Source organism: Centruroides sculpturatus, unplaced genomic scaffold (assembly GCF_000671375.1).
Source record: "Centruroides sculpturatus isolate CEXI.00-Female unplaced genomic scaffold, Cexi_2.0 scaffold923, whole genome shotgun sequence".
NCBI classification, from domain to species: domain Eukaryota; kingdom Metazoa; phylum Arthropoda; class Arachnida; order Scorpiones; family Buthidae; genus Centruroides; species Centruroides sculpturatus.
In genome coordinates, this window is record NW_019385201.1 from 133,497 (window position 1) to 157,707 (window position 24,211).

Genomic DNA, 24,211 nt, shown 5'->3' on the forward strand with positions numbered 1-24,211 from the left:
TTGATCAGAGTTCACTGTGTTTTCTTTAACAATATCATTTCAATTTCTTAAACATATCATACATATTACAGAAATATCATACTAAGTATCAATAGTGACTTCTTGCATTATCCAATTGTATTACAACAACTGATCACTTGCTATGCATGTGGACAGTGATACCAAACTGGCAACAGAATGTGCCACCTTTTAAGTTATATACAACTTGTTCAAATAAAACATAGTTGCCTGAGAGTTTTAGAATTCTCCATCTTCAAAAGGATTTTTCTTCATCAAAACTAAATGAAAGGTACAGTAGAGCATCGATTATCCAAATACCAATCAACCGAAACATTAGTTAACTGAAAGCATTCCAGTCGGCAAATTCAAATTTCCACTAGTGCTGTGGCACTGCAATATTTGGCTATGTCTTGGGCTACTACAATATTGTTTTTGTTGGTGTGTGTGTTTTAGCTGGCAGCACTGGCATGACCATGAGAGAGTATTTGACATGCCAGTATTTGAACAAGGTTTTTTTTTCCCATCATGAGTGGTGAGCTTTGCTTGTTTTGTGTGGTGTTTTTCTGAGGACTGTGTGTCAGGACATGTGTCATGCTGAATCAGAACGTTTTTGATACTAGATTAACTTCTGAAATATAATTTTTTTTGTTTTTATCTTTTTCAATACATTTAATTTGTTTGTGCACAATAAAGAAATAGGATAAATGCTGTGGTTTGAATATTAGAATAAATTATATATATATATTTAGCCTTATAACAAATAGGGTTGGTGTCAGGAAGGTCATCCAGCCATAAAACCTATGCCAAAACTACATGTAATGTCTGCTAGACTACAAGTAAGTTATAACTGTGTCAGGAAGGTCATCCAGCCATAAAACCTATGCCAAAACCTATGCCAAAACTACATGGAATGTCTGCTAGACTACAAGTAAGTTATAACTGTGTTAGGGCGTCCCCCTGAAGCGATGCGCAGTCATGTTGCCAGAAAACTGTCAAATGAGCTGAAGCTACAGAACCAAGGATGGGTTCAGATAATGAAGTTAGTCCATAAAGAGAACAGGAAGAAGACAAGTATAAGAATAGACACTTTAAACATTGGAACATTGAATGGGAATAGTAGAGAGTTGGTTGATCTTATGCAAAGAAGGAGAGTGAACATTTTGTGCCGCAAGAAACACGATGGAAAAGAAATAAAGCTAAAGAACTTGGTGAAGGGTACAAGCTGTTTGTGAGTGGAGCAAATAAAGGAGGAAGGAATGGAGTTGGTATCATAATTGATAAAGTTCTGAAAGACAGTCTGTGAGGTTAAACGAAGGTGTGATAGAATTATGAAATTGGATGTTGGTGAAATTTTCATTACAATTGTGTGTGTGTGTGTGTGTGTGTGTGCGCGCGCGCTCCTCAGCCAGGCAGTGGAGAAGAAGAAAAGATAAACTTTTGGACAGATCTTGACCAGGTTATAATGTGTGTTCCTATGAACAAGAGATTAATCTGTGGGGGTGATTTAAATGGTCATGTTAGGAAGAGAAAGAATGCGGAAAGAAGAGTTCTTGGGAGGTAGAGTGTGGGAGAAAGACTAGTTGATCATGCTATGGCATTTTGACCTTGCGCTAGTTAACACCTACTTTGAGAAAAAAGTGAATCAAGTGGTTACATACATGAGTGGAGGTAGATCTAGCCAGATTTTTTTTCATATGCTGCAGGAGACACCTGAGTGAAGTGAGAAACTGTAAGATGTTAAATAGAAAAAGTTTTGCTGCACAACATAGAGTTCTCCTGGTGGTTTGTGACTTTCTTTTGGGCCATTGTAAGAATTGTGTTAGCCAGATTGAGCAAAGCATCAAATGGTGGAGATTGAAAGAGGAGGAATTAAGGAGAGTTTAAGATAAAAGCATTAAAAGAAATCCAGTTCCCAGATGATGTGCAAACATGGTAGTTGCTGAATAGTAATTGCATTTTGAAAGTTGGAAAAAAGGTTTTGGGGAAAACTTCAGAGAAGAGATTGCCAAAAGGAAAGGAACTTTGGCAGTAGAATGTTGAGGTACAATCAGCAAACAAAAGAAAGAGGCAAAGAAAAAAGGAGATTTGATGGGAAGGCCTGAAGATAAAGAAACTTACCATTTGGCAAATAAAATGACTAAAAAGCCAGTGGCTAGTTGAAAGCAAAGGCTTTTGAAGAGGCTTATAAAGATTTTGAAAGGAAAGGTGGTGAGAGGCAGTTGGTAAGAATTGTCAAAGCAAGAGATAAGGCATCAAAAGATTTTACCTGTATTAAACTGATTAAAAATGATAAAGAAGTGGTATTACAAGATTACAAAATGGTCAAGGAAAAATAGAAAGTATATTTTAGAAATTTATTGAATGAAGAAAATCCCAGAACTTCATATGAGAATGGAGAGGCAAATGAAGGAGTGGTGTAAGATATTAGCAGAGAAGTGGAAAGTGTGCTTAGGAAAATGAAGATGGGGAAAGTAGTAGGCACTGATCTGATTCCGATTGAGGCTTGGAGAGGTTTGGGTAAAGAGGGAATTGATATCCTCTGGGACCTTATGAAGAAACTCTGGCAGCAGGAGAAGATCCCAGATGAATGGAGGAAGAGCATTCTTGTGCTGATCTTTAAAGGTAAAGGAGATGTACAGAATTGCAGAAATTACAGAGGTATAAAGATATTGTGCCATACTATGAAGATTTGGGAGAAAATTGTAGAAAGAAGGATTAGACAGTAATCTGAGATTGGAGAGGAACAGTTAGGCTTTTTGCCGGGAAGGAGTACGACTGATGCTATCTTTGCTCTAAAACAGCTGATGGAAAGGCACAGGGAAATGCAGGAAGATTTGCACATGGTGTTCATAGATCTAGAAAAGGCATATGATAGGGGATAAAGGCAAGAGATATGGAGATGTTTGAGGGAAAAAAATGTTCCAGTAAAATATGTTAGGCTTGTCAAGGAAATGCACGAGGGGACAGAGACCCAAGTTAAGAGTAGTGCGAGCACTACAAAAGGGTTCTTCGTTAATGTTGGTTTGCATCAAGGATTGGCTCTTAGCCCTTATTTGTTTGACCTGATAACGGACGTGTTGGTGTGTAACGTGAAGTGTGAGACTCTGTGGAGTATGCTGTTTGCGGATGATGTGAACTTTCCCAAACCAAGGCTGAGATAGAAACCAGAAGATTGGAGGAAAGTTTTGGAAGAAAGGGACATGAAGATTAGCAGAACTAAAACAGCTTATATGACTCTGAATGGTAGAGATGAGTGTAATATTAAAATCCAAAATGAGCCGCTCCCTTTTGTTCCGAGTTTTAAATATCTTGAGACATTTGTCGAGATGGGAGGAGGATTGAACTTGGAGGTGCAACATAGAATTCAATCTGGATGGATAAACTGGAGGATGCTGAGTAGTGTGTTATGTGAGAAGAAAGTTAGCTGCAATCTGAAAGGAAAATTGTATAAATCAGTTGTTAGACCTGCAATGTTATATGGAGCTGAGACATGGACAATAACAAGAGCACAAGAAACATGGAAGTGGCAGAGATGAGAATGTTGAGATGGATGTGTGGAGTGTCAAGGAAGGATAGAATAAGGATCAATTTTATTAGAGGTTCCGTTAAGGTGGACCCCTTGAGCAAAAAGATGCAAGAATGTAAGTTGAGGTAGTTTGGCCATGTAGAGCAAAGAAATGACAATTATGTTGGAAAGAAAGTCGGAAAACTGGTAGTAAAAAGAAAGAGGAAAATAGGAAGATCAAAGATGCATTGGAAAGATAATGTGGAAGAAGACTTGAACCAGAGGGGACTTAATTTAAGAGAGAAGAAGCTCTTGACAGAGAAATGGAAAAAACGTATTAGAGAAGGAAACTGCACTTACACTTGTTGGAGCGGAATTCAGCAAACTTTTTGATTTGAAATCTGTTCGATTTTTTCGCAAGTACAGTTGACCCCCCTATAACGTGCATTCCTATAACGACAATTCCTATAATGTAGCGAAAAAATTGTAGCAACATACGTATAAAGGAGCTCCTAAAACGTCGTCGCAGACTCGTTTTGCGACAAGATTGATAGAATCTGGACCAATAGTGGATGAGCAGCCGAACTACTTTCCTCCGCCCTGCGCCACGCTATGGAGTGGCTAAATTGAGTTTGCTATCGTCTGTTCAGTATTATATATAAATTAGGTACTGTACATATAATTATATATTAATTATATATAAATTAGGTACTGTATATATAATTATATATTAACTTATTGTAACTTTATTATAATTAAATATATAATTTCCGCCGTCTAGCGTGGCGCCACGCTACGGAGATTTTAGGCAATAAGTTGAGTTTATTATCGTCTGTACAGTATGTAAATTAGGTACCGTAAGTCTAATACAGCACTAATTTTATACATTTCTTGTGAAAGAAACACTTCTTATTCAACGGCCATAAAAATTATTTATATTAATGATGTCTCCAAAGGTCAAGTTATTTTTCTGCGAAAAATTCGTTATCAGAAATCGCGGCCACCATTTCGTATGCTGTTCCGCGACGAAAACAAGCTTTGAGCAACGGCATAGTCGAATGGTACACACTCGGTAAGTAATCCTATAATTTTTGTTTATAGCATAGTTTATACAGATTATTCCCAAAAAATTATACGTGTTTTGGAAATGTTGAGTGGAATTAGTCTAGAATCGGTTAATTTTATAGAAGAAAACCTTTCAAACAGCCTTAGTCCGTAAAGTTCACACCTATCGGGCTGCGATTGGCTCATGTATTTAATCATTCCTACAACGTAAAATTCGATTAGCGTGGAACGTATCTAAGCGTTATAGGGGGGGTCTACTGTATTCCATTTCCACTTGAAGAAGAACTTCATAAAGTTTGAAAACGTTTGTGGCACGATTTTTTATACGATACACGCAGGTAATAGGTTCGTCTTAAATATAAGTGTAGTATACTTCTGTTGTTGCTAAAGGGTTGAACAGTAGAGAAGGAAATGCCGACCTCATATAAACTTGGGAAAAAGTGAAGAAGAAGAAGTGCAAAATAAAGAAATCATTTTTAACGATACAATAGCCACAATTATTATTTTAAAAAAATTTTCGTTAGGCTTAACATCAACAAAAATTCAATGCACAGCGACATGCAATACATGCAACAGCGGCATGGGATAGGTTAATATATTTTTTCGTATATGATCAGTTATCCAAACAACCCCAGTCCTGAATTGTTTCAGATAATTGATGTTCTACTGAAATTATTTAGTTTTATTTAGTTTTGATGAAGTAAAATATAAGTTGAAACTCCACTCAGCTTCTTTTAAACCTTTAATAAAAACACTTAACACCTTATATGCTGAGATATATTTATTGAAACACAAACGTTTTCAACCTAATGGAATAGGCCATCTTCAGGTGAACTGGCATTCGAACGTATTTCAAAATTGTATTAAATGGAACGTTCGATCACTATAAATTCAAAATTAAAACGAAAAATAAATTAACCAATCAATATACAAAATAAGTATACTAAATAGATTGACGCCATATTAATATAAATAATAAATAAGGCGATATAAAAATAAAAATAAAAACAAAATAAATAAACCTAAAGGATTAAATGCACAAAAGGACTAAATTCATAAAAATATATACATAAAAAACATCACATTATAAAGGGCAGATAGGAACTAAGAATTTGTGTGTTTTAACTTTTCTTTTACAAGGAACTTCCATGCCGACGGTAACGATTAAAGCTTCGTAACATGATTCTATCCTTACCGATGGATACAGGCTTTCAAAATCCATAACGGACCCAACTTCTTCATCCATTAAACTTAACTGTTGCAACTCCTTAACGACATTGGTTGGGTTACGTGCAACAAGATCACTGTTACATAATGGATGAAGAAGTGGGTCCGTTATGGATTTTGAAAGCCTGTATCCATCGGTAAGGATAGAATCATGTTACAAAGCTTTAATCGAATTTATGCTTTGCATAAAACCGGAAGTTGGTGCATTTGAGAATGATTTGAAAGAATTAGCCAAGTTGATATGTTATGAGTCCTTCTTCGGCTATGATAAGCAAGTATACAGACAGAAAAAGGCGTACCGATGGGAAGCCCAATGTCAGGATTGTTATGCGAACTGGTTTTACGCAACTTAGAAAAACAAGTTGTTAATAGCTTCAAAAAAAATATTGTATTTTACAACAGATAAGTGGACGATGTGTGCATTATATGGAAAAAAGGCGAAAGAATACACGAGTTTATACAGGTTATTAACAACACCAACAATGATGGTTTGAAACTGAAACTAGAGCAGAAGAGTCACGAAAGAATACATTTTCTAGATATAGACATACAATTAAAAGGAGATTGCATAACAACGAGCATTTACATAAAACCTACGCACAATCCTCTCTACATACCAGCTAATTCGAATGACACGCATGAATACAAAATGTCAGCATTTCGGGCACTCACTAGGAGAGCGTTTACTTATTGCTCCAATATATTGGATAGGAGTAAAGAGATTAACAGAATTAAGGAAGTAGCTACAAATTTGGGTTTCCGCAGAAGTACAATTGAAGGGCTAGTAAAAAGTTATGAAAGAGGCAAGAGGCTAAGAACGGGAACAGATCAATTTAAGATCACAAAATTTATGTATAATAAAAACTTCAAGGACATCATGAAGCAAGTTTCAAATAAAAAACGCTCCAAAATTGTTTACAAAAGATGTCCTAATTTATACAGTGTTCTTAGAAACGACAAAGACAAGCTTAAGAAAGAAGAAACAGCGGGCGTGTATAAAATTCCCTTTGAAAACCAACAGCTAGGAATTATGAAGGACTATATTGGAGTCACAAGACGAAATTTGGCTATTAGGCTTAAAGAACACAGATATGACATTAGCAAAGGACATTGTATCATGGTTTTGTCAAATATGGCACAAGCGGAGGCTTCAGTAGTTAAATGGAATGAAGCATCTATTCTCAAGATGTTGAGGTCTCCATCTTTGGCGTTGCAACATGAAAAAATTGAAATTTATAAGAGTAAATTAAGAGACGGCTGTATCAATGAAAGGGATGCTGATGGTTTACCATCGGCATGGAAGTTCATTGNTGTCAGGAAGGTCATCCAGCCATAAAACCTATGCCAAAACCTATGCCAAAACTACATGGAATGTCTGCTAGACTACAAGTAAGTTATAACTGTGTTAGGGCGTCCCCCTGAAGCGATGCGCAGTCATGTTGCCAGAAAACTGTCAAATGAGCTGAAGCTACAGAACCAAGGATGGGTTCAGATAATGAAGTTAGTCCATAAAGAGAACAGGAAGAAGACAAGTATAAGAATAGACACTTTAAACATTGGAACATTGAATGGGAATAGTAGAGAGTTGGTTGATCTTATGCAAAGAAGGAGAGTGAACATTTTGTGCCGCAAGAAACACGATGGAAAAGAAATAAAGCTAAAGAACTTGGTGAAGGGTACAAGCTGTTTGTGAGTGGAGCAAATAAAGGAGGAAGGAATGGAGTTGGTATCATAATTGATAAAGTTCTGAAAGACAGTCTGTGAGGTTAAACGAAGGTGTGATAGAATTATGAAATTGGATGTTGGTGAAATTTTCATTACAATTGTGTGTGTGTGTGTGTGTGTGTGTGTGCGCGCGCGCGCTCCTCAGCCAGGCAGTGGAGAAGAAGAAAAGATAAACTTTTGGACAGATCTTGACCAGGTTATAATGTGTGTTCCTATGAACAAGAGATTAATCTGTGGGGGTGATTTAAATGGTCATGTTAGGAAGAGAAAGAATGCGGAAAGAAGAGTTCTTGGGAGGTAGAGTGTGGGAGAAAGACTAGTTGATCATGCTATGGCATTTTGACCTTGCGCTAGTTAACACCTACTTTGAGAAAAAAGTGAATCAAGTGGTTACATACATGAGTGGAGGTAGATCTAGCCAGATTTTTTTTCATATGCTGCAGGAGACACCTGAGTGAAGTGAGAAACTGTAAGATGTTAAATAGAAAAAGTTTTGCTGCACAACATAGAGTTCTCCTGGTGGTTTGTGACTTTCTTTTGGGCCATTGTAAGAATTGTGTTAGCCAGATTGAGCAAAGCATCAAATGGTGGAGATTGAAAGAGGAGGAATTAAGGAGAGTTTAAGATAAAAGCATTAAAAGAAATCCAGTTCCCAGATGATGTGCAAACATGGTAGTTGCTGAATAGTAATTGCATTTTGAAAGTTGGAAAAAAGGTTTTGGGGAAAACTTCAGAGAAGAGATTGCCAAAAGGAAAGGAACTTTGGCAGTAGAATGTTGAGGTACAATCAGCAAACAAAAGAAAGAGGCAAAGAAAAAAGGAGATTTGATGGGAAGGCCTGAAGATAAAGAAACTTACCATTTGGCAAATAAAATGACTAAAAAGCCAGTGGCTAGTTGAAAGCAAAGGCTTTTGAAGAGGCTTATAAAGATTTTGAAAGGAAAGGTGGTGAGAGGCAGTTGGTAAGAATTGTCAAAGCAAGAGATAAGGCATCAAAAGATTTTACCTGTATTAAACTGATTAAAAATGATAAAGAAGTGGTATTACAAGATTACAAAATGGTCAAGGAAAAATAGAAAGTATATTTTAGAAATTTATTGAATGAAGAAAATCCCAGAACTTCATATGAGAATGGAGAGGCAAATGAAGGAGTGGTGTAAGATATTAGCAGAGAAGTGGAAAGTGTGCTTAGGAAAATGAAGATGGGGAAAGTAGTAGGCACTGATCTGATTCCGATTGAGGCTTGGAGAGGTTTGGGTAAAGAGGGAATTGATATCCTCTGGGACCTTATGAAGAAACTCTGGCAGCAGGAGAAGATCCCAGATGAATGGAGGAAGAGCATTCTTGTGCTGATCTTTAAAGGTAAAGGAGATGTACAGAATTGCAGAAATTACAGAGGTATAAAGATATTGTGCCATACTATGAAGATTTGGGAGAAAATTGTAGAAAGAAGGATTAGACAGTAATCTGAGATTGGAGAGGAACAGTTAGGCTTTTTGCCGGGAAGGAGTACGACTGATGCTATCTTTGCTCTAAAACAGCTGATGGAAAGGCACAGGGAAATGCAGGAAGATTTGCACATGGTGTTCATAGATCTAGAAAAGGCATATGATAGGGGATAAAGGCAAGAGATATGGAGATGTTTGAGGGAAAAAAATGTTCCAGTAAAATATGTTAGGCTTGTCAAGGAAATGCACGAGGGGACAGAGACCCAAGTTAAGAGTAGTGCGAGCACTACAAAAGGGTTCTTCGTTAATGTTGGTTTGCATCAAGGATTGGCTCTTAGCCCTTATTTGTTTGACCTGATAACGGACGTGTTGGTGTGTAACGTGAAGTGTGAGACTCTGTGGAGTATGCTGTTTGCGGATGATGTGAACTTTCCCAAACCAAGGCTGAGATAGAAACCAGAAGATTGGAGGAAAGTTTTGGAAGAAAGGGACATGAAGATTAGCAGAACTAAAACAGCTTATATGACTCTGAATGGTAGAGATGAGTGTAATATTAAAATCCAAAATGAGCCGCTCCCTTTTGTTCCGAGTTTTAAATATCTTGAGACATTTGTCGAGATGGGAGGAGGATTGAACTTGGAGGTGCAACATAGAATTCAATCTGGATGGATAAACTGGAGGATGCTGAGTAGTGTGTTATGTGAGAAGAAAGTTAGCTGCAATCTGAAAGGAAAATTGTATAAATCAGTTGTTAGACCTGCAATGTTATATGGAGCTGAGACATGGACAATAACAAGAGCACAAGAAACATGGAAGTGGCAGAGATGAGAATGTTGAGATGGATGTGTGGAGTATCAAGGAAGGATAGAATAAGGATCAATTTTATTAGAGGTTCCGTTAAGGTGGACCCCTTGAGCAAAAAGATGCAAGAATGCAAGTTGAGGTAGTTTGGCCATGTAGAGCAAAGAAATGACAATTATGTTGGAAAGAAAGTCGGAAAACTGGTAGTAAAAAGAAAGAGGAAAATAGGAAGATCAAAGATGCATTGGAAAGATAATGTGGAAGAAGACTTGAACCAGAGGGGACTTAATTTAAGAGAGAAGAAGCTCTTGACAGAGAAATGGAAAAAACGTATTAGAGAAGGAAACTGCACTTACACTTGTTGGAGCGGAATTCGGCAAACTTTTTGATTTGAAATCTGTTCGATTTTTTCGCAAGTACAGTTGACCCCCCTATAACNGTCTTCCACATAATAATTATTATCCAAGAATATTATAAAATAAATATTTACAAGTCAGTTTGGTTTTCATATCATTTGGTTCACAAATAATCTTATCTTCATATACTTTTAGATTAGAATGCACTTTAACAAATTTTCTTTATTTTTGAAAATCCAAAAAAATTTTAAATTTTACCAAAGACTAGATCGTTTATTAATTTCAATATACAGTGGGTGATCAGTTAATGAACATAATCCGTTCCAAGACTTTGTTTGTTATCCGAATTGTTCATTAACCGATTATCGATTCACCATAGGTTTTTATGGGAATTTGATTAATTCATTCCGGAGACTCCAAAAATAAAAAATAAATACTTTTTTACTACATTTATTTATATGTAATACAAAAATACATATATATGCAGTCTTGCATTTTTAATAGTCATGTTTTTTCTGTTTGTGGGGGTTAAAGAATCTGTCCAATGTCGATTGATTTTCTCTTTTCTTTAGGATTTTTCGGAAGTAATTAATTTAATAGTATTGTAATTGTAGAGATTCCCAATCCCATTAACCTTATTCTGATTTGGATGCCACTTGGATGATCATTGTTCTGACATCCTCCCACTTCTTCAAAAGATCTTTAGTAGCAGATGTCAACATTGGTTCTCTTTCGTCTTCCTCTTTTTCAAAAGAAAACACATCATGCTGAGTTTCTTGGTATTCTTCATTTGAGAGTTCTTGGAGTTCTTCTGTCGTCAGATCAGTTTCCATTATGAGCTTAAAGTGCTCTTTATTTCTTTCATAGCTAAGATTGTGCCTACTGTAGACCTGTTCAAGCCATACTGCCTAGCAACATCAAACATCTTGTGCCCACTTTCTACCTTGGCTATTATCTCTTTGGTTTCTACGGTGAGTATAGTTCTTGACACTCCTCTTTTTAGGCTCCATACTATTATCAGTTTCTTTTTTAAATAAAAAGTTCAGAAAAGCACTTACAAAAATTCAGAGAACAGAAATCAACTAACCCACAAAAAATTATTTAAATGCAAGACCCAGATGAAATTCGAAATTTGGTATTAAAATGTTAATGAATATCCAATGGGATAGTTAAAATTTCACCTTTTTTAAATAAATCCCAACACCAAACTTAACAAGTGCCCGTCCAACAGTCTCGCTAAGACTATAAAAAATTATTTGTCAGAAAGGTAAACAAAAAGCTGGAATTACAAGGGAGAGTTTCAAAAATCGAAGGAATACTATCTGATTTGTATTGGGTTGAGCGTCGATGTTGACGTCTCCCTCATTCCAAAAGGTTTCAACTTGTTACCTGAAGACAAGGAAAAATCAATCTGTATTCATTATTTTCCATCACTTCTTTTTATGTTTATTCAGTAAAGTGTTTGTTGTCCGATCATAAAAATCTTTTGTGAAAGCATTCATTATCCGATTTGTTTGCTATTTGAACTGTTTGTTAACTGATCACCCACTATATTTAAAAGATGGTGAGACATCATTTTACTAGTAATAATAAATCAGCTACTAAATAATTTACATCAAATTCTGCCATTCAAATTCAAAAATAAAATCAAAACTTTCTTTAAGATGCAGATTTCTAAAGAAATGTTAGCTTTTAAAAAGAAAATGCCTTTAAAATATTTTACAAAAGATGAATATCAGTTGCTGTCCAAGCAGATATTCATACTTTTGTTTGAAATTGATATAATTAATTGATATAAATAATTAATTAATATATGAAATTTATATAATANGAAGGACTATATTGGAGTCACAAGACGAAATTTGGCTATTAGGCTTAAAGAACACAGATATGACATTAGCAAAGGACATTGTATCATGGTTTTGTCAAATATGGCACAAGCGGAGGCTTCAGTAGTTAAATGGAATGAAGCATCTATTCTCAAGATGTTGAGGTCTCCATCTTTGGCGTTGCAACATGAAAAAATTGAAATTTATAAGAGTAAATTAAGAGACGGCTGTATCAATGAAAGGGATGCTGATGGTTTACCATCGGCATGGAAGTTCCTTGTAAAAGAAAAGTTAAAACACACAAATTCTTAGTTCCTATCTGCCCTTTATAATGTGATGTTTTTTATGTATATATTTTTATGAATTTAGTCCTTTTGTGCATTTAATCCTTTACGTTTATTTATTTTGTTTTTATTTTTATATTGCCTTATTTATTATTTATATTAATATGGGGTCAATCTATTTAGTATACTTATTTTGTATATTGATTGGTTAATTTATTTTTCGTTTTAATTTTGAATTTATAATGATCGAACATTCCATTTAATACAACTTTGAAATACATTCGAATGCCAGTTCACCTGAAGATGGCCTATTCCATTAGGTTGAAAACATATGTGTTTCAATACATATATCTCAGCATATAAGGTGTTAAGTGTTTTTATTAAAGGTAAAATATAAGGTATTTAAAAATACAGCCATTATCCATTTGAATCAAATGCATTCCTGAAAATGATTTGAATATAGAAAAGAATTTTCTATGATTTTTTACAGAAAAAATTCTAATTCATTCCCAATCCATTTGAGTAACCCCAACCAATTTTCCGAAATGAGACTAAAAAATTTCAGAAAATCTATTTACAGTACTTATTAATTGATGTTTTCAGCATAAATGAAACACTACAAATTCCAATTAAATACAACAGATAAGCTTGTTTACTATTCCTATCAAAAATTATATGGAAATTGCATTTTCTTTAAAGAAAATAAATACAATAAATGGCAATGAAAATGTTGTAATGATATACTGTATATATTATATTAAAAAATTAATGTATAAAGACAATAACAATGAAAATAAGCAAACATGATAGTGAGGCTATTATAGTGAACTGCTATAAACATTGCTTTGAAATAATGATTGTCATTAACTGAAAAACTAGTATATTGAAGACAAAATGCCACTGAAACAAATGAAAACAGATAATGAGAATGGAGTCATTCTACACTTCCCACTTTTAGTACTGCAACTTTCAAATTTTTCACAAATGTGCCTCAAAAAAATTTGCAATTATATGAGATTATAAATATAATCGAACACCAAACACTTGCTGAGCTTACTATTAATTTAATATTCAAATGCTTTCAGCCTATATTTAATTAATAGGCCATCCTCAGGAAGTAAGTAAACAGCTGAGGACGTCAGGATAGTATATGAGATTATTTAATTCAAATATTGTGAGACTACTAAAGAACATGGTTTGTTACAGTGGAAATTTGAATACTGGAGTATGATTTGTTATTTATTTATTTTGAATTTTGCTATGGAGAGAGAGACTAATGAAAAACAAATAATATTATGATAACAATCAACAAAGTTTCAAACTAAACTAAATAAGAATTTTTTAAAAATCAAATTCAAAGATCTTTGAAAATAGAGTAAAATTCTGAAGCATTCAGGCAATTAATGTTGTTGAGACAGTTAATGCAAATGTTTTTTAAGCTTAAAAAGTCTGGAATAAGTAATATATGCTGATTTAATACATTTAAAAATATATAAATTACCTGGAGTAGTTGCTGGTGAACCTACAACCATTGTAGATGTTGGAGGTTGAGGTTGATATCCTAAAATAAAAGCATTTTTATTTATTTAAATATTTATAAAGTAAATATTTTCAGAATTTTTATGTTAATTATTAAATTAAAGAATAAATTCAAATGTACCAAATTCCAAATAAATCAAGGACTGATTTTTCATATTCATCATTATAATAATATTACAACTTCTTTTCAAATTAAATATATTAAGACAAAGAAACTAAATGAAATTATTTTGTAAGTTTTTCTTTTTAAACAATTAATAGTTGCAATGGACGAGTAATTAATCAATGCATGCTAAAAATTTGGCATTATTACTTTATGAAAACTGATGCAATAAAAACAAGTAAATGAAGAAATAACTCATAGAAAAATAGGTTAAATTGTCAAAAATACTGATTGTTTACTACTATAATCCATGCAGCAAAAGAGTAGACATGAGTCAGTCTGAGTGGTAAGATCCTATGTCAGATGAAAAGGATAGAAAGAGACTTGATGGAGCCCATAGATTTCAGTATAAAATTTATAAAATAAAGTGTAAAACAATAAAATTATGATAAAGATAACAAAAAACTTTAAAAAAAAAACAGCCAAAAGAGGAAAGAGATCCATATGTCAACTTTCACATCTCCTTCTATCTGACATAGACCCTTCTGGTTCATGCTGACTCATGTCTACTCTTTTGCTAAGCAGTCTGTAACTACTATAGTAATATAAGTATATTATTAAATTTCAAAATAAGAACAAAATAATTAAACTTGAATTTATACGTTATACTATTTACTACTTAAATATTACATAAAGCTAAACTGCTGAATTTTTTGGCTATATTTTCACTAATTTTTAATTAAATGATGAAATTTAATTACTTAATTACATTAGCTGAAAATCTTGCAGTTCAGATTTACAACTGATTAATCCAAACAGAAAAACAGTAAAATGCTTTAATGGAATGCTCTATTTAAAGCATTCTTACTATTTTTTCAATTTATATTTTGTAGAGTTTCTGAATTAATCCAAATTTCAGTTAATTTTTATATACTAAACATTTTATCATATCTACTTCAGCCATTTATTTAAATGATATTTACATAATCCATTAAGTTTATTTTATGAAAATAATGTTTCAAAGTGATGAAATTGACTTATTTTATTCGATTGAATATCTATTCATTTAATAAGTTTGTATCAATGTTCAGTTATCTTCATTTATTTGGATAAACAAATTGAATGACCACATTAATAAATAAATTGATATGATATTGATTTTTGATTAAACAAAATTTAAATACTGTAAATTATCTCTTTATTTATTAAGTATAACATCTTTAATATACATACATTCAAAACTTTTTAAAATAAAAAATAATTTAAAATATAATAAAGAATAAGCTTAATGACAACAAGAAATGATTTTAATGAAAATTACTCAGTGATGAAATAATGAATAATAGTTTTCATAAGAAGCAAAAAAATAAAATAAATAAATAGATTTAGTAAAGAATAACAAATTTTAAATTATTTACTGATATTTATTTTGATGACTAAGCTTAATATTCTGATGAATTTTGTAGTAGTTGTAACATTAATAAATAGACCAATAATATCAATAGTTTTAATATTGCTCAAAAAGCAAGTAAGGGGGAGAGACAAATTATAAAACTATGTAGCATATCTAAGTATTATACATAACACTACAGTAAGGCCTTGTTTTAGGCAAGATTGATATAAGCAGATTAATGTTTTTGCAGATGATGAATGATTAGATTAACTTTAGATGGATGCATAGGCATAATTCTGACCTATTAATGTACTATCATGCAGAGTTTCTTTTTTAATGAAATTATGATGCGAAAGTGTAATATACAAATTAGAAGCAATTTTCTGCAACTTACCTTTGAGGAAAAAAATTATCAAGATAAGATGACAGTAGAAAATTCTAATGCAGATACAAAGAAAGCAGAAAATAAGTTGTATGTAGGCAGTATTCATCTTTCATATATTAAAAAATCTTATTCTTTTTTTATAGACATAACCACACAATTAATAAATTTTTATTTCTTTCTGAATTATATTCTAAATATAGTAAAAACACCACATACCATACCATACATTACTGGACATTCTACTAATAAAATTGTCCTACATCATAAATTACTTATTGGTCAAAAATCTAATATATTATAAGAAAGTAACAAAGTATTGAAATGCTGTTCTTCTTAATTTAGAAAATAAATCTAAATGATATTGTTAAAGAAAAGTATTAAGATAATTTTTAGTATCAATAATTTATTAAAATTTACAACTTACTCTGTTTTGAGCCTACTATATAAGATAACTGTGTTTAAGTGATCACATTTAGTTCTAAAAGAAGTGCATCTAGTGATAGAGAAAGTCATAAAAATGTCAGAAGAATGATAACTTTAGATGAAAAAGTACAGCTTCTAGGTAAATGTCAACAAGGTCTCTCATATGTGACCTTAGATTGCTTGTTTTGTGTCAACAAAAGTACTGTATAAACGTAAAAAAAAACAAGAAACTAAGATCAGAATAACATCACAAACTGGTGAAATTTAGATGACTATGTTAATTTTTCATTAGCAATTATAATCATAATAGCATATAAAATGTTATAGCTTGCGATTCCAGAATTTCAAAAAGATGCTATTTAGTATGCAAAGTATCATAATTTTGGATAGATAACCTGCAATTGGTATAAACCCATAAAAAATTGTAAGAAACCTTTGTATAACCTGCTCTACCAAGCCATTGAGTTGGCTATTGACAAGATAATTACATATGTCCAGTTTAAAACTTGCTATTTCAAGCACAAAAGTATTGTGTTCCCTGTTTCATTTCTATTAACAAATCATTGTAGATATACATAAACAAATCCAATATTCTGTAATAATCATATTACAGAATACTGACATTACCATAAACCCAGTTATATAGTATGAATCAACTTTAACTTATAATTGGAATTTTAAATTGGCATGTAATATTGCCCATCACATAACCTGCAGATTACCTGTCCAAAATTTCAGTAAAGATTATAAAAGACAATGAAGTTGCTATGATCTCCCTGTGCAACCAAAGCTTAGGTAAAATGCATATAAATGATATAAACCTGAAAAAGTTTACATCATCAATGAGATGGCATTGTTTTTGAAGAGGATACTTTAGTGCATCTATAAAAAGAACTGTTGAAGAGGAAAAGGAGCCAGGTTTCAAGACAATGAGACATTAAACTATACAGTAGACCCCCCTATAACACAGGTTCCTATAACGGAGATTCCTATAACGTGGCAAAAAAATTGCGACAGTATTCGTATAAAGATGCTAAAAGGGACTCGTAAAATGTCATCACCGACTCGTGTCACGACAGGATTGGTCAAATCTGGACCAATAGTAGATGATCAGCCGAACTACTTACACGCTACAGAGAGTTTAGGCAAGTAAGTTGAGTTTACTATCGTCTGTACAGTATGTAAATTAGGTACCGTAAGTCTAATACAGTACTGTAATTTTATACATTTCTTGTGAAAGAAACATTTCTTATTCAACGGCCATAAAAATTATTAATATTAATGATGTCTCTAAAAGTCAACAAATTTTTCGCAGAAAAATAACTTATCAGAAATCGCAGCCGCCATTTGGTGCGCTGCTCCGCGACAAAAACAAGCTTAAGCAATGGCAATGTCGAACGGTGCACACTTGGTAAGTAATCCTGCAATTTTTTGTTTATAGCATAGTTTATACGGATTATTCCCAAAAATTATACGTGTTTTGGAAATGTTGAGTCAAATTACTCTAGAATCGATTAATTTTATGGAAGAAAACCTTTCAAACAGCCGTAGTCCATAAACTTCACATGTGTCGGGTTGAGATTGGCTCATGTATTTAAGGATTCCTACAACGTGAAATTCTTATAAAGTGGTATGTATCTACCATGTTATAGGGGGGTCTACTGTACTGCTGCTTTGCAGAAATAAGTAGGCCAAATGATAATGCCTGAACTAATTTACTGAACACAAAATCCAAGCGCTCTTAGAAGATATAGTAAAAATATTCTTTCTGTATATTGGATGTAGAACAAGAAAGCTTGTATGACAAAAGAACTTTTTGGAATAATTTCACAATTCAAAATAATGCTTTAGGACATTCAAGTGATACAAACAAGTTTGCAAATGAAGTAGATAATGTCATGTATTTATCATACTACTAATCATATCCTTTCCATCTGCTTATTCAGAGAATAATCAGATCCTTTAAAGCCATCATACAAAGAACTGTGTAAGTTGTATCATTGAGGCTTCAATCAGCAACAACAACCTCAGCGTCATTCAGTTTTGGAAGGGCTTCACCATAGCTGGTGTCTTCCTAATAAAAACAAGGTTCTGGAGGATACAAAAGACAAATCTGTAACTATGTGTTGGAAGAACTAAGAACTATTCCAGACATAAAGCATAAGTAATAAACTTTTCAAAGCCCAATACAATAATTTATAGCCCAATTAATTACAATGATTGTTTGGTTGAATACAGCCTAAAAAAACTAGAAATAAAGGAGATGGCTTATAATTTAAGGCCTTAGAAGAAGAGGACATCAAAGAATTAATTAATGGACAGACAACAGTATTAATTAGTGATGTAACGAATATTCGGTTACTATTCGGTATTCGGCCTATTTTTCACTATTCCGCCGAATACCGAATATTTAATCACTATTCGGCCGAATACCGAATATTTAATCACTATTCGGCCGAATACCGAATACCTAAAAGCAGGAGTAATAAATAACAAAAACACAGTAAATTAATCATTTTGTTATTTAGATTTAATGTTATCGAGTTAGTGTTGTTTGTTTATATTTATTTACAACTNGTTGAACAGTAGAGAAGGAAATGCCGACCTCATATAAACTTGGGAAAAAGTGAAGAAGAAGAAGTGCAAAATAAAGAAATCATTTTTAACGATACAATAGCCACAATTATTATTTTAAAAAAATTTTCGTTAGGCTTAACATCAACAAAAATTCAATGCACAGCGACATGCAATACATGCAACAGCGGCATGGGATAGGTTAATATATTTTTTCGTATATGATCAGTTATCCAAACAACCCCAGTCCTGAATTGTTTCAGATAATTGATGTTCTACTGAAATTATTTAGTTTTATTTAGTTTTGATGAAGTAAAATATAAGTTGAAACTCCACTCAGCTTCTTTTAAACCTTTAATAAAAACACTTAACACCTTATATGCTGAGATATATTTATTGAAACACAAACGTTTTCAACCTAATGGAATAGGCCATCTTCAGGTGAACTGGCATTCGAACGTATTTCAAAATTGTATTAAATGGAACGTTCGATCACTATAAATTCAAAATTAAAACGAAAAATAAATTAACCAATCAATATACAAAATAAGTATACTAAATAGATTGACGCCATATTAATATAAATAATAAATAAGGCGATATAAAAATAAAAATAAAAACAAAATAAATAAACCTAAAGGATTAAATGCACAAAAGGACTAAATTCATAAAAATATATACATAAAAAACATCACATTATAAAGGGCAGATAGGAACTAAGAATTTGTGTGTTTTAACTTTTCTTTTACAAGGANTGAGATTGGCTCATGTATTTAAGGATTCCTACAACGTGAAATTCTTATAAAGTGGTATGTATCTACCATGTTATAGGGGGGTCTACTGTACTGCTGCTTTGCAGAAATAAGTAGGCCAAATGATAATGCCTGAACTAATTTACTGAACACAAAATCCAAGCGCTCTTAGAAGATATAGTAAAAATATTCTTTCTGTATATTGGATGTAGAACAAGAAAGCTTGTATGACAAAAGAACTTTTTGGAATAATTTCACAATTCAAAATAATGCTTTAGGACATTCAAGTGATACAAACAAGTTTGCAAATGAAGTAGATAATGTCATGTATTTATCATACTACTAATCATATCCTTTCCATCTGCTTATTCAGAGAATAATCAGATCCTTTAAAGCCATCATACAAAGAACTGTGTAAGTTGTATCATTGAGGCTTCAATCAGCAACAACAACCTCAGCGTCATTCAGTTTTGGAAGGGCTTCACCATAGCTGGTGTCTTCCTAATAAAAACAAGGTTCTGGAGGATACAAAAGACAAATCTGTAACTATGTGTTGGAAGAACTAAGAACTATTCCAGACATAAAGCATAAGTAATAAACTTTTCAAAGCCCAATACAATAATTTATAGCCCAATTAATTACAATGATTGTTTGGTTGAATACAGCCTAAAAAAACTAGAAATAAAGGAGATGGCTTATAATTTAAGGCCTTAGAAGAAGAGGACATCAAAGAATTAATTAATGGACAGACAACAGTATTAATTAGTGATGTAACGAATATTCGGTTACTATTCGGTATTCGGCCTATTTTTCACTATTCCGCCGAATACCGAATATTTAATCACTATTCGGCCGAATACCGAATACCTAAAAGCAGGAGTAATAAATAACAAAAACACAGTAAATTAATCATTTTGTTATTTAGATTTAATGTTATCGAGTTAGTGTTGTTTGTTTATATTTATTTACAACTTGTAACATGCGCAAAATAAAAATGAAAATAACATTAGTCACATGTATTCACAATTTATAATTACAAAGATCAGCACACGTACACGTCTATCGTTGGAGAATCCTCACACAGCTGAGGGTCTGACCCTGCCTATCCTTCTTTTTAAGCACTCATCTTTGCTCTTCCCTTTCTTTTTCCTCTATCGCTCTAATCCACGTATGCCTGTGAATAAATCATAATATGCGCTCACGATACTTTAAATTCGTCACTTTTCCATCGTAGAGTTCCCATTTTACAATTACGTGACAGCCTGGTGATAACGGAGACAAGAGACAGATAGGACATTGATATAGGTCACAGTTATGATTTCACAGATTCGAGACAGCTTGATAGCCCGAGCGGCCCCAGGCTTTTGCCCGTGCATGCTAAGTGACTTTCATTACAAGCATTTAGCTTTCCAAAGTCTATGACAACAATTGTTTGGCATTGACGGTCGCGAATTTCGTGCCAATAAGCTGCCTCGACTTGTTTGATTATGTTATCAACTCAATTTATTATTTATTTTCACATTTTCACTTCGTGGTCCTTCTCTGTTCTTTTTCCATTATTTACACATGTAGGTCATTTCATTGTTATACATATTTGATATCATCATTTATCACATACTTCCATGACACTCTTGTCTGTCCGCTACAACTGCCAAGAATTAACGCGATTGGTGAAGCGTAGTGACAGCGGGCCAATAGAGAGCAGGATCCTTGCCATAATGCGGTTTGCGTGCCAATTTTCGTACGTGCGTTAATCAAGCCGAATAGTTTGGCTGAATATTCGGCTATTAGGCCACACTCCTGGCCGAATATTCAGTATTTGGCCTGAGGCTGAATATACTATTCGTTACAACACTAGTATTAATAGATAATAATCTTGTTAGTTTAAGCATGAGAACAAAGTTGAGGAGGAACAACGCCACAAGAAGCAATTCAACATAGAAAATGAAAGCAATGTGTGATTCTTACAATATGATGGCAATTTGATTTGTATAGTGAAATTCAGAGTTAATTATGTATGGTTTAAAATATTGTCATGCTCAGAAAATTAAAATGAAAGCTGCAGCAGCTTCCCATTACTATAGTCATCTAAAAGACAACCACATTTTCACATAATACTCCCAGTACTACTGAATATTATTCTTAAGTCAGAAAATTATGTTTCTCCAGCTCCTGATATTCCAAATATAAAACACTACTGAATGCTACTCACTGTTGTGAATATCCAGGTTTGTATGTTCAGAATCATCAAACTAAAATTTTATTCATAATAATAAAAACATTTTAACATTTTCCGGTTACTTAAATGTTATGTAAATGATTTCATGAGTGTCTAGACTATTTGGGGTGAGATAGATTCATGCAGAATTTAATTTACATGGTATCTGCTGATACACAATCCCCTATGTATAACAAGACCATACTATAGTTTAAGATTCTCACAATGTTAAAATTTATTTCATCTCCATAGTAGATGTAAAATAATAAATAAATATTCTGTAAATTTAGCCATATTCATTGAAATGCAAGAAATAGCTGTTTGTTACTCTCTAATCTCTGATGTATTTTAAACTGATGTTCCAATATAAACAATAATGAAAATGGAGATGAAAGAAACCATAACATGACATTTAAAAAATTCTGAAATATTTAATCTATCTTAATCATTTGACATTCTGCTTCTCAAATTTGATACTTAAAACTAAATTATTAGATATATATTGGCCACTAAAAAATTACCCAAAAAGATCATATCTGTATGAATTAAATATTCTTTGAAATATTCCAAAAAGTTTTGTATTAAAGAAAGAAGTAATTTGAGCAATTAATATCAGAAGAGAAGAATCAATAAAGTATTGCAAATATTATTTATGTGGGCTTAGGCATCTTTTTTCTGCTTAAAGCTAATATCTTTTAATCAAAACACCCTCTTTCCAGTCAAATCTTCTGCTTTTCTTTTGGGCAAGAGCCATTTATTTAACTGAACATTATTTTAATAATATTAACTGAAGTGTACATTTCTAAAATGCATGTACTTACTAATAATAATAATTACAATTTTATACTTTTTAAAAACTTCCAATTATTATTGATTATAGATTATCAACTTCTCTTTTTTTCCATGACAACAAAAAAGTCTTCCACATAATAATTATTATCCAAGAATATTATAAAATAAATATTTACAAGTCAGTTTGGTTTTCATATCATTTGGTTCACAAATAATCTTATCTTCATATACTTTTAGATTAGAATGCACTTTAACAAATTTTCTTTATTTTTGAAAATCCAAAAAAATTTTAAATTTTACCAAAGACTAGATCGTTTATTAATTTCAATATACAGTGGGTGATCAGTTAATGAACATAATCCGTTCCAAGACTTTGTTTGTTATCCGAATTGTTCATTAACCGATTATCGATTCACCATAGGTTTTTATGGGAATTTGATTAATTCATTCCGGAGACTCCAAAAATAAAAAATAAATACTTTTTTACTACATTTATTTATATGTAATACAAAAATACATATATATGCAGTCTTGCATTTTTAATAGTCATGTTTTTTCTGTTTGTGGGGGTTAAAGAATCTGTCCAATGTCGATTGATTTTCTCTTTTCTTTAGGATTTTTCGGAAGTAATTAATTTAATAGTATTGTAATTGTAGAGATTCCCAATCCCATTAACCTTATTCTGATTTGGATGCCACTTGGATGATCATTGTTCTGACATCCTCCCACTTCTTCAAAAGATCTTTAGTAGCAGATGTCAACATTGGTTCTCTTTCGTCTTCCTCTTTTTCAAAAGAAAACACATCGTGCTGAGTTTCTTGGTATTCTTCATTTGAGAGTTCTTGGAGTTCTTCTGTCGTCAGATCAGTTTCCATTATGAGCTTAAAGTGCTCTTTATTTCTTTCATAGCTAAGATTGTGCCTACTGTAGACCTGTTCAAGCCATACTGCCTAGCAACATCAAACATCTTGTGCCCACTTTCTACCTTGGCTATTATCTCTTTGGTTTCTACGGTGAGTATAGTTCTTGACACTCCTCTTTTTAGGCTCCATACTATTATCAGTTTCTTTTTTAAATAAAAAGTTCAGAAAAGCACTTACAAAAATTCAGAGAACAGAAATCAACTAACCCACAAAAAATTATTTAAATGCAAGACCCAGATGAAATTCGAAATTTGGTATTAAAATGTTAATGAATATCCAATGGGATAGTTAAAATTTCACCTTTTTTAAATAAATCCCAACACCAAACTTAACAAGTGCCCGTCCAACAGTCTCGCTAAGACTATAAAAAATTATTTGTCAGAAAGGTAAACAAAAAGCTGGAATTACAAGGGAGAGTTTCAAAAATCGAAGGAATACTATCTGATTTGTATTGGGTTGAGCGTCGATGTTGACGTCTCCCTCATTCCAAAAGGTTTCAACTTGTTACCTGAAGACAAGGAAAAATCAATCTGTATTCATTATTTTCCATCACTTCTTTTTATGTTTATTCAGTAAAGTGTTTGTTGTCCGATCATAAAAATCTTTTGTGAAAGCATTCATTATCCGATTTGTTTGCTATTTGAACTGTTTGTTAACTGATCACCCACTATATTTAAAAGATGGTGAGACATCATTTTACTAGTAATAATAAATCAGCTACTAAATAATTTACATCAAATTCTGCCATTCAAATTCAAAAATAAAATCAAAACTTTCTTTAAGATGCAGATTTCTAAAGAAATGTTAGCTTTTAAAAAGAAAATGCCTTTAAAATATTTTACAAAAGATGAATACATAATACTCCCAGT

General features: G+C 32.6%; 1 protein-coding gene across 5 annotated transcripts in view; it reads right to left on the reverse strand.

The window, feature by feature from the left end:
* LOC111636074 (cell death-inducing p53-target protein 1-like) overlaps window positions 1-24,211 on the reverse strand; it is a 63,728-nt gene that overhangs the window by 6,249 nt on the left and 33,268 nt on the right. For all 5 annotated transcript variants that reach the window (XM_023381239.1, XM_023381238.1, XM_023381237.1 and 2 more), the window contains one exon: window positions 13,742-13,801. In XM_023381239.1, the coding sequence (XP_023237007.1) occupies window positions 13,742-13,801 (60 nt within the window). The remainder of the gene's footprint in view (window positions 1-13,741; window positions 13,802-24,211) is intronic.